A 14,421-nucleotide genomic window follows, 5' to 3' on the forward strand; every position below is an offset into this window, starting at 1 on the left:
AGGATGCAGAAAGGTCAGGGAATGACCACCACATATCCTCAGAGCAATATGGCCTTAGTTGCTAATGCTCCTAAAAACCAAATAACAAACAACAAACAGCTAATGTTATTAGTGGAATTACCCAGAGTTTAGTGTTGGTTCCATCGTTGTTTCCTATATTTATTATTATTATTATTATTTTGTTATTATTATAGTTAATATTATATTATTATGCAAGGAAGCCCGAGGCTTATGCTGCACCAGCCAAAAAAAATTCCCAAGTTACCTTATTAATGATATTGGTGGAGGTATGTCAGGCTTAATGTCCATGTTTGCAGATGATATAAAGGTTGGCAAAGTGGTTAATGACTAATGAAGTTATGCTATATGTTACTGCAACAGGATCTAGAAAAGTTAGGCAGATAGGCAAATACAAAAGTACTGCATATGGATAGCAGTAACTGCAAAGTAATGTACTGTGTAATACTCAGGTTAGTGACAAATAAAAAAGTCCTGGGGTAATTGTGCAGTCAGATATGAAGTTCTTCGAGCTGTGCAGACTGGCTGCCAGGACAGCCCATGTGGTTTTGTCAGTGATATGCAGGAATTTTGCTAGCAGGGATATGGAAGTGAACATCTTAGGTACTGCATACAGATCTGGTAGGTTATTTTAGGATGTAGAGCTGCTGGAATGAGAACAGTGAAGAGCAGCGAGATTGGTGAATTGAAGTTAATTTCAGAACTGAATCCTTTTTTACCAAGAAAGGCTTCAGTTCTGCAAATTTCCGCATCTGGAGACTAGGCACCTGCGAGGTGATCTGATTGAATTGTTTAAGGCTTTAAATGGATTGAGCGAGCTCAGTGCTGATATAATTCTTCCTCTTGCTCAGAATATGCACATGATGTGGCATAAATTCAATTGAGGAGGGATGGTTACAGATTGCAGAATAGATGTGTGAAAGATTGCCTTTAGCCAGCTGGTGGTTTATTGTCGGAACAAACTTCCATCTGTTGTGGAAGTTGGTAGCTTAAATAAATTCATGGAAGTATTTGATAAAACTGTAGGATGGAATTGATAGGTGAAATTGAAAGTTAGTTCCCTCCCCCGCTCTCTCTCTCTCTTTTGGCTGATACTGTGTAAACTTTCTTTTTTGCATGATTTTCTACTAGTAATACTAATTATCCACGCAAAATGAATTACTAATGCACATTCTCTTCACATGCATACTCAACTGTTCCAGCCAGAAGGCAACACCATTCTTTAATATTGCTGAAGTAGATCACTGTTAAGATGATATCCATCATCCCATCTTGCCACAAAGATGGTTTTAGGATACCACAATTGATCCAAATATGGCCTTAAATAAAAGATTTTTTTTAAATTAAGAGTTGAGTAAATGGCTTTTTTCATTCTAAATTTTTCAATCGTTCTAAAAACCTCTATTGTTAATGTTATTGAAGAATGTTAAAGAGACTTCAGTTAAACTTAGTGAATATTGTTTCTGAAGCACTTATCTGTAGCAACATTTAGCTTACCTGTAGCAGCATAGAACCATTTACTATCTTCATTAGTAAGTGGTATCAGACCTGTGTTTATAAAAAATTCTTTATTTTTATATTGTCACAAGACATGCTCTTGAACTCTATCAGGAGGCCAGTGAAATATTGTATATATTTATTTTATATAGTGTGATTTTACTAAATCACATTATTATATTAAAAAAAAAAAAAAAAAAAGAATTCAATTGAATGATGAGTTAATCATATCCACTGGTGTAGTGATGTTCTGAAATTTTATTACAATATTTTGTATCTTCTTTTAGTTGATCTTCTTGGGCTTTTAAAATGGTGGGCCAATCCTGACAATCTTAAAAATAATTTAAGTGCTTTAATGAAAGTAGATGGAGAAGAAGTAGTGAAGGTAAATATTTTAAATATATATTTTTTTTAAGTTTAGTTGTACTGAAAAAGTTAATGTTATTAACTTTCAGATGTGTGAAAAACTTTCATTCAGTCAGATTCTGTTGTTTTTGAAACAACAGAATCTGACTATAATATGATTATAATATTATAGTCAATTATAATATGATTCAACTAAATTGAACTTTTGTTGAATCATATTATAATTTTGTTGAATGTAGTTGAATCATTATTTTTATTCTGATTCAGTTTAAATTTCACAGATAAATTTTGTCAATGTTAGAGAAATAAATTAAAAACTAACGTAATGTAACTTGAATTTTAAAAATAATACTGACATTAGCCCATTGGCTGCTAGCTATGTCTTATAAAAAAAATCCATTCTGTGAATATCTTTGGAGTCACAAACTGATTGATTAGCTTCTGACTGATTTCTTTCTGTGTGATTGATAAATGAATATCCACCTTTGGATCCTTTCATTCTACAAGTTGTCACTCGTTTAGGATGTAGTCAGTTATGAGCTGTGGGTTTTGTTTCTCTTACTACATCTTCATTTCCTCTTCAATTTCTTGTTGTTCTTTTCACAGATATTATTTCTAATGCCTTTTTGCTACATAGGTGAATACTAATTCAGTGTAATGTTTTATCTTGTAAATTTAAAGAATTGCAATATATGTAATACAGCTAAGTCGCAATTAGTGCAACTAGAGAGTGTAGAGTGTGTTTAGTGTCAAACTGCACCAGGGGTTTCCCCCATATCCCCGTAGTATACATTGTAGGTGTGAAACAGAACACTGTCAGTGCCAGAGGTTTAGAGTTATGGATCTTGTTTATGTGTATTGTCGTGTATCGTTGTTCCTCTGGTCGTTTGGCCGCTGGGCCCCTAATGGGACCCAACATTGCCCACACTCTGCCCAGTGGAGGCAAACCAGGTACGCGAGTATTATAGTTATTTGCTCTGGCAAGTCCTGCCACTTAATTTCCTGAGATTTCAGTGGCTAGGACCTGGGGGGGGAATGCTATAGATAGGGGGTCAGCCAAAAGGAGTACTAGTTATGCGATTTGATGTCATTAAGTTTTTGGGTGTAGGGTTCAAGCAATTTAACAATGATTCGAACGATAGTATTTGTTAAGTTGGGGGGAGACTGAAGGCTGGGGGGAAAAGAGAGAGATATGGGGTCCATTGAGAAGATGACCCCCAAATCATTGAAGCAGGCCTGCCCCACCTGAGCAGAAAGAGGGGTGGTGAGGGAGGAGGAGACCAGAGGTAACCCGCCTGGGAAATGGAGGCAAAGGACCACGCAAGAGAACGTGGCTAGGAACACCTAATGGCAGCAGCTGAGCTGTGCTGGTGGTGGTATCCCACCTGGGACAGCATGGATGCCCTTGTGGTCCTTAAGATTCCCATAACCATCTGTCCATATGGTGGAGAGGCTGGAATAGAACATGCAACTTATATCATTCGCTCTCACACAAAAAATTTTTTTCTTTTTACATTTTATAGATTTTTTAACTTCCTTTCTCTTTTCTTAACATTTTATAGTTTTTTTTTTTTTCCCCCTATATTTCAAGGCAACATTTTATAGTTTTTACATTTTACAACCGTTTATACCTTTTTTTTTCCATTCATCCATCATTCTCATTCACACCAGGGGGGGGCACTTATTAAACAAGCAAAACTGACACCAAGCTGTCAATCCTGCCTGTTTAACCATTGCTTTAAAGACAAAGCAACAATTTAAACAAGCAATCATTTAAAGAAAGCTCACACAATTTAAATGACATACAAATAATAAAAAAATAAATAAATAAAAAAAACACACACACATTTGTATAACAATTATACTCATGCTAAATTTTTTTTTCCCTTCTTTAAACAAACTTCCTGTCATACTTTTACATTCTGTTTTCGACATTTATACATTCAACACTATTTCTCGCATTCATTCACTCATCCAGGCATACACTTTTACACCCTTACATTCACACAGCCCATTTCACTCAGACTCCACAGTCATTCGCTAATTTTACTCAATTTCCACAGTTACCCTTTCAGCACTCACCCCTTCTCACACATTTATCCCTCACACACCCAGAGGCATAAATTATCATTCACTCACCCTTCCTTGCATTTCCTTTCATACTCTCACCTTTACATTCACTCTAGTTCTCATTCATACTAGCATACTTCAGAAATCTGCAGCTTACTAGTTTTTCCAGCTGACGGGTAACCCTGGCTGCATGTCATACCAGTCTCTTTAGTCCTTTCCATGAGTGTTGTCATGTTTGGGAACTCAGTCTGTTTTGGTGGACGTTTGCTATGATGAGGGCAGTACCAGCCTGCCTTTATTCCCATGAGTCACATTTGGTTATTTTCCAACCTCTATGGTCCACTGGCAATGAGCCAAAGGAGTCCCCAGGGGCAGGGCATCAACTCTAGTACAGTCCCGGTAATTTCAGGGTCAATTCAGGTATGTTCAGTCACGTAGAGTTTTTGTCATTCACTGGGCATGGGGGGGGGGGAAATGGGCTGGTTATATATCTGGTCTGTTGATTTGCTACAGGGACTAGTTAAGAGCCTGTCTCTGCAAGGTTTGGGGGATTTAAAAAATGGTTTGAGCATACTTGGTGAAGGCCTTGTAAAAGACCTCCTCCATGATGTTGGTGTTCTTTGCCCCCTAGGAAGGGTTCCAATTTCTATGATTAACTGTCTGCGTTGACTTTCATAGATTACACAGTCATATAGAACATGTGCCCAGTCCTCACTTTTGCCACAGGTACAGTGGGGGTCATCGGCCAGTCCCAAAGAGTGCAATTTAGCTTTAAGGGATCCATGACCTGTCAATAGAAATGTCGTATAAAGTCCTGGAGCATACCACTTTGGTGGTTTTGGGCTAACCATAGCCACCTGTGGAAAAAACGTTTTGGTAGTAGCACCTTTGGTCTCTTTCAGTTTGCTCCCATTCAGTGTGCCATGTCTGATGTAGTCATGTGGCAATTTGTCGTTTCTCTGCCTTGATGTCATTGGCAAGATTTGGCATTATGCGTAGGAAACCCATGGGGATTCCTTTTCATTCTATAATATAGCCCTTTTTTTGCAATTACAAGGTGCAGTTGTAGAGTACCGGCCAAAACTTGCACGGCTGGGATACTAACTGTACAGCATGCTCTAGTTATATGGCCGACCGGGCTAGCCGAGTGGGTAAAGTACCTGCCTGGCAACCCAAAGGTCGCGGGTTCGATTCCCGCCTCGGGCTTGGATCAAAGTACTGCAAAAACCTTGGGAGGTGCAATATGGCCACAGAAGCCGATGCGCCAACAACTACCAAATCAAAAAAAAAAATCAAATCAAGCTCTAGTTATTGTTAATAAGATTATTCTTTGAATGCTATTTAATTTTGCTCTGTTTATAACTATGGCTGTGCGATGGAACCACAGCACCATAGGAGATTACAGGTAAAAACACTGCTCTGTAAATGAGTGCCTAGGTTCTGCGCTTGAGACCCCAATTGGCTCGGCTGATTCTGGTAATCATTCCGGCATAGTTTTGGTCTTTTCTGGCCAAGTATGACAGGTTTGGCCAGAATGTTAATTTGGAGTCTAGAATTATGCCCAAGTATTTCAATTCTTGGACCATGTGAATTGTGGTATTACCTATTTTTATCACTGGTGGTCGTCTTATATTTAGATTTCCTTTCAGTAGAATACACTTAGCTTTTTGAGCATGTGGGTTAGCGCCCATTCCTGCAGTTGTTTGAGTGCCACTTTTGCTTTTTCTTCCACCACCCTTCTGGTGTTACCTTTTACCAATAAGACAAGGTCATCAGCAAAGGCAACCTTGTCTGTAGGGCCTAAATCTTTTGTCAGGAATTCATCAAGCATACAGGTCCAAAAGAATGGACCTAGTACTGAACCCTGTGGGCAACCTTTTGTAACTGGGTGTTTTATTTCTTGGAACTGTGTGCGAACTACTACACGTCTGTTACCAAGATATGTGTTTATACATTGATATAGATTTTTTGGTACATTTGTCTAGTGGAGTCTTCTGAGGATACTTGGCCACCAGAGAGTATCAAATGCACCAGCAAAGTCAATAGATATTTCCGGCATGTATTTTTGATCACTGTTATTTACTGTTGTTAGGATATAGTACATGGCATCCTCAGTTGAGGATCATTGCTTGAAACCAAATTGCTGTTCAGAATTTAGGTTGGCTTCAGTATAATATAAATGAAGTCTATAGAGGAGTAGACATTCCATTATTTTTTATAGAACAGGCAATACAGCTATCGGTCTGTATGATTTAGGTTCAGTCGGATTTTTTCCCGGATTCTTTAAGACTAATCTAATTATAGCCAGTTTCCATGCTTGTGAGAACAAATCCTCAGCCAAGCAGTGATTAAATAAGTTCAGTAGAGTATCAGGAGAAAATTCTGCTAACTTTTTAATGGTTTCTATTTCATTTAAGTCAGGTCCAAGGCACTTATTGGTTTTGGTTTTAAAGAGCGCTGCTTGAAGTTCTTCCATGGCGAAGGGTGGTTCTATTGACATATTGCTATAATTTTCATTGCTGGCCATTATGTCACTCTGAGCCTGGTTCTCAGACTGGAATAAATCATCTAATATGTTATTTACGGAGTCCACCCAAGTGTGAGTTGTAATTCCATCTGCCTTAATTGTAGAGTTCACCTTATCACCTCTTGGCAGTTTGTTGGTGACAACCTGTAGACCACACCCCAAGGGTTGGGGTGTTGGGGTTTAAACAATAATTGTGGTCTACAGGGGCCAAGTTGCCCTTGCTCTCTAGAAGTGTTTTCTGGTCTGGTGCACCCTTTACCGGAGTATATCAAGTTCAGGGCACCACCACCAGAGAAAACAGCATTTTTCTTCGGTTTTCTTTTGGGTATTGCTAGATTGGATGCTTTTTGGTAATAATTTGTCACATAATTTGTGACATTTAGATTATGTTCATTTGGGCTATAGTTGTTATGGATTTCATTTGGTTTTGGATTTCATCTGGGAAGGTCTACCAGTTGGCTTTCTTTAAGTTGTATCTGATTATATCTTGAGGCAGCTGTATCTGGCTGTCTATTTGTCTCTTTTAAGGTAAAGGTTATAGCCCTGTGGTCTGAGATGGTCCAAGCTTCTTGGACCATTATATCCAATCTGTAATTTTGGTAGATATGGAAGCAGTGGTCAAAGTTATATCTATATCCTAGACTTCCATCCCTTGTAGTGGAAGTTGATAGCCTAAATAAATTTAAGGCCCAGCTGGACAGGTATTTCGAACGAACAGAGGGGTGAAGTGGAAGTGGTTTTTTTTTTTTTTTTTTTTTGGCTGATGCTGCATAAGCTTGCTTTCTTGCATCAGATGCCTCTACTAATGCTAATCACTTTCCCGCAGTGTACTACTGTGGGAAATGAATCCCATGAAGTAGTCGCACTATACGAAGTTATCATTACAGCTAGTTCCCGACTTTATGAGTTAATTCGTTCCTAGCGCACGCTCGTAAAGCGGGAATTTATTTCCCATAGACATAATGTTAAAAATAGGAGTTACGTTCTCGACAATGAAATTAGTTAGCTAATTAGTTTGTTTAAACAATAATTGATTTATCCAAAGAAATGAAAATGTAGCCTGTAAAATCAAGCAAATTATAATAATAAAGAAATTATTTATGACTTACAAATGTTAAAAAATGTTTTTTCTTCATCGACTAAATGCCCACTCATTATTGGATCGGCACTTGTTGGTTTATTGCACAAGGAGTCGTCTTCTTCAGAAATGCTTCAAGTGGTGCTTGTTTCCAAGATAACTTCTCTTTTCTTTATAAATTTCAATAGTGCGCATAAGCATTTTTTAACGGAACGCACAAATTGCAACTAACACGATTTACGTGGAGTAAAAAGTTTACGAAGCTTAAAAAAAAAAAAAGGAATGAAGAGAAGATTCTGAAAATTTATTTATGTTTTTTGTACGATTGAAGCTTTCAGTAAAGGGGAAACACATTTCACCATAATAACATAAAAAACCACACAATTCCAGCTATCGGTATTTTCGCAAATGCAATAACATGGAGTTTACTACCTGTTTATAATTGCTTGCAGTAGCAGAAAAGCCCAATAAAATGGAAGGTGCAAAATTATTTTTATTGTTTTATGGTTGTGACCTCCAGAAATGTGCTTTAGAAAAATATTACTAAGGTGTTCAAAATTGATTCCTATAACAGATCATATGATAACAATGAAAGTGTAGTGCATTTTAATGATTTCAATTGGTAACTAATACAATTTACACTATAAAATTGACCTTTTAGAGAGTTATAAAAAAGGGAAAATTTCAACTTCCGAGGTCATGGAACAAATTACCAAAAAACAATGTGTTATTGCGTTCACATTACAATATTTTCATGATATGATGGTGTCTCTGGATTAATATCTTAAAGCAGGGTACACTGTATTGTATAGCTACACGCATGGTTTGAAATGCAGTATTTATGAATGTTTAACATTCATTTTTTTGCATTTAATGTTCATATTTTCAATTTTGTTGATACTTGATACTTGAAAAAAAAAAAAAAAACTCGTAAAGCGAGATCTGCCTGTATGTGTAAAATATGGTAATTGGTTCCAGCTCGAAGGAAATAGGTAATGAAAAATTAAAATTTTAAAATGAATTTAAACTTGTTTAAATTCATTTTAAACATAAGTTTTTATATGTTTATTGATGAAATATTACAGTAAAGGTTAAAAAGAATATCCTTATAATTTACATTTATTATTAACAAAGTCATACAGTACGGTAATTATAGAAAGCAAAATAAAAACAAAAAAATTCTAAATATCATTCCTAAAGGTAAGCTTACACTGATAAAGACATCTTTATTGTGTTTCGAAATATTTAAGCAGTAGACTGAACTGTTTTCTCCTTCTTTAAATCTTTGTACATAAGCTGGTAGATGCAGAGTGCTTTATCCTCATCTTTCTTGGTGAATATGCATGCTTTGATTGAGGTTAGAGTCAGCATCCATAATTTTTTGCTTCACGACTTCTACAGCTCGAAAGGTATCTTCGAATTCCCTCAGAGTGAACAACTTCACTTGCACATTATCTCATTCTTCGGCATCATTGTTGGCTTCTTCAAATGCTCTTTGTTCTTCAAATGATCTAAAAGTAGGAGATCATCATCAGTCAGTGAGTTCTTCTGAGTGTGAATTGAGCAGTTCACGAACTTTTTCATTTTCTAGTTCATCAAATCCAAGTTCTCTTCCAATATTTGTTATTTCTTCTATAACAGTTTTTTCTTTGAAACTACTACTATTTCAATGAGGCAAAATGCACTTCCACACCCCATACATGTTGTTTGCAGTTATTTGTTGTCAAGCATGCTGAATATTTTCTATTGCATATCTGAAGTTATAATTTTTCCAGAACTCTGTTGAAGAAACTGCATCATCTCATGTAGTTTTAGAAATTGCCTGTCCATATGTTTTTCTTATGTAGTAGGCCTTAAATTTTGTGATGGTCCCTTGATCCATCAGCTGCAACAAAAATGTTGTGTTTGGCGGCAAAAAAATGATTTTTACATTTTCACATAATGAACCGAGAGTAGTTGGATGACCTGGAGCATTATCTAAAATTAGTAGTACTTTAAATGTGATGTTGCTTTCCTTGCAATATTTTTCAACAGCTGGGCAAAAATAGCTTGAAAACAATCAGTGAATACAGCTTGGGTCATCCGTGCTTTCTTATTTGATCGCCAAATAACTGGAAGTATCTATGGTTGTAGCCTTTTTAGCATGTGAGGATTTGTAGACCAATAAACAATCATTGGTTTCAATTTAAAATTGCCTGGAGCGTTGCCTCCCTCTAAAAGTGTTAGGCAATCTTTAGACACTTTAAATCCAGGTTGAGTTCTTTCTTTCTTAGCAATGTAAGTTCTGCAAGGCATCCTTTTCCAGAATAAACCACTTTCATCCACACTAAATATTTGTTGATCAGTGTATCCACCATCTTCGATTATTTTTTTTTTATAACATCAGGATATTTACATGCTGCGTCCTCATCTGCACCGGCCACCTCACCAGTAATTTTAACATTATGCAGCTGAACTCGATTTTTAAATCGGTCAAACCAACCAACACTAAACGTTTCTTCTACTTCATTATTTTTTTCTTTCACTCTCTCTTAAACAAATTTAAAGCTTTTGTCTGAATGGCTGCTCTGCTAAGGAAAATGTGTTTTTGATTGCAACCCTCAATCCATACAGTTAAAAGATGCTCCATTTCTATCATAGTAATACTTCTATTCCTTGTAGATGTTCGCAAACCACAAAAAGCTGATGCAACTTTACATTTTTCTTTTATTTCCCCTGCGTGTTTTATAATATTCTGTACCGTAGATTTAGGCATTCCAACATCTCGTCCTATTTTAGAGTTGCTATGACCAGATTCATGTTGAGTAATCACATCAATTTTTTGCTCTAATCTAAAAATGAGCCTCTTCTGTTTTGCACTCATAGTGATTTTATCTGAAGGAATCTTCCTTTTGTCCATTATGTTAAGGGCACTTCTTCACCCAAAACGATTAAAACAAATCACGAAAACTAATGTATATTACGACAGGCAGTAGACAGTAAAGCTAATGTATATTACCACATGCAAAGATAAACAAGTGTAGCAGCATCTAATGTGAGACTAGCGCAGCTTGCTTCGCATTAACTGAATTCTGGGGTTCACATTAAACGCGACCTGGTGTCATTATACAGCTCACTAAATTGAATGTCGCATTATTGGAACCTGCATTAATCGCAGCCTAGCTGTATTACTAACTGAAGTTTTTTACTCTTGCTCCTCATCTAGCAACTCTTGGCTAGATATCAATATATCTAGGCTATCTCACAATAAAAAACACACCCATGGCTATCTCACAATAAAAAACACACCCACGCACACATTATTCCAGGGGAAGTAATGGTGTCACTGGTTAAAGAAGCATTGCAGGATCATCTAGATGAGACTGCAATAATAGTTAAGACACAGCATGGGTTTGTTAAAGGGAGGTTTGTCTGACCAATTTGATTGGATACTATGATGTGGTCACAAAGGAACTGAATGTCAAAAATAATTTTGATCTCATATACTTGGATTTCAGGAAAGCTCTTGATACTGTTGCACATGGAAGACTGCTGTACAAATTGGAGAGGTATGGCACTAAGGGTAAGTTGCTACAATGGACAAAGGGATGTTGAGTGGGAGACGACAGAGAGTAGTAATCAGTGGACACTGCTCTTTGTGGACAAATGTTGTTGGAGTTCCCCAGGGTTCGGTGCTGTGCCCATTGCTGTTTTTTGTGTAATTCATCAGTGATATTGGTGAAGATATATCAAGATTAATGCCCAAGTTTTCTGAAAGGTTGGCAGGGTTGTCAGTGACAGTAAAGACAGTATGCTACTGCAACTGGATCTAGATAAGTTGGGGAAATGGGCTGAAAAGTGGCAATTGAAGTTTCACATCGACAAATGCAAAGTACTACGTATGGGTAGCAATAACCCAAGAGAAATGTACCAACTGTATGATACTACACTCAGGGAAGTGGAAAGTGAAAAAGACCTAGGGGTAATTTTGCAGTCAAATATGAAGTTTGCTGAGCAGTGCAGATGGGCTGCCAGGGCAGGTCAATGAAGTCTTGTCAATGATATTTAGGAATTTTGCTAGCAGGGACAGGGAGTTGATTATCCCGTTGTAGAAGGCAATGGTCAGGCCACATCTATTGTGTACAGGTCTGGAGGCCTCATTTTAGGAAGGATGTAGAGTTGCTAGAATGAGTACATAGAAGGGCATCACGATTGGTGAGGGGAACAAAGGGGAACTAAATTAATAGTTTGTTTTTCGCAAAAAAAAAAAAAAAAAAAACCTATTCTTTCTTGGTAACAGGAACGAATAGTCTTTTAGTGTCATGGAAAGAAACATTAGTATCATCATATAAAGTGCACCTAAAAATAATGGGAACATACCTTCTGCTATATATACGTTGCTCTGGGGTTGCTGTTTCCCATATGTAAAGTACTACATATGGGAAACAGCAACCCCAGAGCAACGTATCAACTCTGTGGTACTACACTGCCAGTGGTAGAGAATGAAAGGGACCTGGGGGTGGTGGTGCAGGCAGATATGAAGTTCTCTGAGCAGTGCAGACGAGCTGCAAGAGTAGCTCATGGTGTATTGTCAATGATATATAGGAATTTTTCTAGCAGGGATAAGGAGGTGATTATTCCCTTGTATAAGGCAATGGTCAGGCCACACCTAGAGTACACCTAGAGTACTGTATACAGGCCTGGAGGCCTCATTTCAGGAAGGATGTAGAGCTGCTGGAACGAGTACAGAGAAGGGCAACTAGATTGGTGAATGGGACAAAGGGGTTCTCTTACGAAGAAAGGCTTAAGTTTTGCAAATTACAGTGTCTGGAAACTAGGCACCAGCGGGGTGATCTGATAGAGGTGTACAAAGCCTTGAATGGTTTGAGCATGCTCAATGCTGATGGGATTCTTCCTCTAGCTCAGAAAAATCACCTGAGAGGGCATAAATTCAAATTGAGGAAAGACAGATGTAGGATAGATGTGCGGAAATTTGCCTTTAGCCAGCGGGTGGTTGGTGGGTGGAACAGACTTCCATCCCTTGTCGTGGAAGTTGATAGCCTAAATAAGTTTAAGGCTCAGCTGGACAGGTATTTCGAACGAACAGAGGGGTGAAGTGGAAGTGGTTATTTTTATTTATTTATGTTACTTTTTTTTTTTTTTTTTTTGGCTGATGCTGCATAAGCTTGCTTTCTTGCATCAAATGCCTCTACTAATGCTAATGCTAATATCCAGGACACCTATGATATGTATGTATTCATTAGCAAATAACATACAGGCAGTTTTCCCTTTACGAGTTTTTTTTTCCCCCCAAGTATCAAGTATCAACAAATCTAAAATATGAACATTAATTACAAAAAATTAATGTTAAATATTCATAAATACCGCATTCCAAACCACATGCATAGCTATACAATATAGTGTACCCCGCTTTACGATATTAATCTGTTCCAGAGACACCATCATATCGTTAAAATATCTTAATGTGAACCCAATAACAAATTCTTTTTTGGCAATTCGTTTGAAGGTCTCAGAAGTTGCAATTTTTGCTATAACTATTTATCTCTCTAAAAGCTATTTATCTCTCTAAAATGTCATTTTTGAGATCTTGAGCGTGACCTTAAAATATAAAAGGTCTTGAGCGTGGTTTGTAAATTGTATTAGTTACCAATTCAAATCACTAAAATGTACTACACTTTCATTGTTATCATGTGTTCCATTATAAGAATCAATTTTAAATGCCTTTGTGATATTTTTCTAAAACACATTTCTGGAAGTCACGACCATAAAACAATAAAAACAGTTTGCACTTTCCGGTTTATTGGGCTTTTCTGTTACTGTAAGCAATTATAAACGGGTAGTAAACTCGATCTTCCTGCATTTGCGAAAGTACCCATAGCTGGAATTGTGTGGGTTATTATTGTGAAATGTGTTTCCCATTTACTGAAATCTTCAATCGTATAAAAAACATAAATAAATTTTCAGAATCTTCTCTTCATTCCTTTTTTCTTAACTTCGTAAACTTTTTACTCCACACGAATCCTGTTAGTTGCAATTTGTGTGTGCCGTTAAAAAATGCTTATGCATGCAATCATGAAGTTTATAATTAAAAGAGATTATCTTGGAAACAAGCACCTCATGAAACATTTCTGAAGAAGACGACTCCTGGCGACTCCGTAGCCAGGTGGGAAGGAGCAGCAGTGCATAGCACACGCTTCTTGATTAGACCGGGGTTCGAGCCCGTCACCACCAAATATGGAGGATGCGGAAAGGTCAGGGAATGACCACCGCATATCCCTGAGCAATATGGCCTTAGTTGCTAATGCTCCTAAAAACCAAACAACACACACACAACAACAAGACGACTCCTTGTGCAACAAACTGAGTGCCGAGCCAACAATGAGTAATCAATGAGTGTGCATTTAGTCGGTGATGATGTAGAATAAACATTCTTTAACATTTGTAAGTTGTAAATAATTTCTCTATTATTATAATTTGCTTGCTTTTACATGCTATGTTTTCATTTCTTTCGATAAATCAATCATTGTTTAAACATAAACTAATTAGCTAACTAATTTCATTGTTGAGAACGTAACCCCTATTTTTAACCTTATGTCTATGGGAAATAAATTCCCGCTTTACAAGTTTTCGCTTTACAAGCACATGCTAGGAATGAATTAACTCGTAAAGTCGAGAACTACCTGTATTTATCTTACTAGGTGAGCTGTGTTGTCTGTTTTTCAACATCTCTCAACACAGAGAGACGTCCAACATGAAACATTATGCATTTGTCAAGTGTTAAATAAGAGCTGACAAATACAGGAATACCTAGCATAGCGCGGTTTCGAACAGTGCGGGTTTTGCTATAGGGCGGTTTACAAATTGA

The 14,421-nt window shown here is 37.1% G+C and overlaps 1 protein-coding gene across 1 annotated transcript in view; it reads left to right on the plus strand.

Annotated features, from left to right (window-relative positions):
• The window catches only part of mbc (dedicator of cytokinesis protein myoblast city), a 966,604-nt gene that overhangs the window by 439,742 nt on the left and 512,441 nt on the right, over window positions 1-14,421 (plus strand). Inside the window, exon 19 of the mRNA XM_090373417.1 lies at window positions 1,803-1,900. Within this exon, the coding sequence (XP_090229543.1) occupies window positions 1,803-1,900 (98 nt within the window). The remainder of the gene's footprint in view (window positions 1-1,802; window positions 1,901-14,421) is intronic.

Source organism: Mastigoproctus giganteus, chromosome 5 (genome assembly GCF_048544385.1).
Source record: "Mastigoproctus giganteus isolate SK-2022 chromosome 5, ASM4854438v1, whole genome shotgun sequence".
NCBI classification, from domain to species: Eukaryota; Metazoa; Arthropoda; class Arachnida; order Uropygi; family Thelyphonidae; genus Mastigoproctus; species Mastigoproctus giganteus.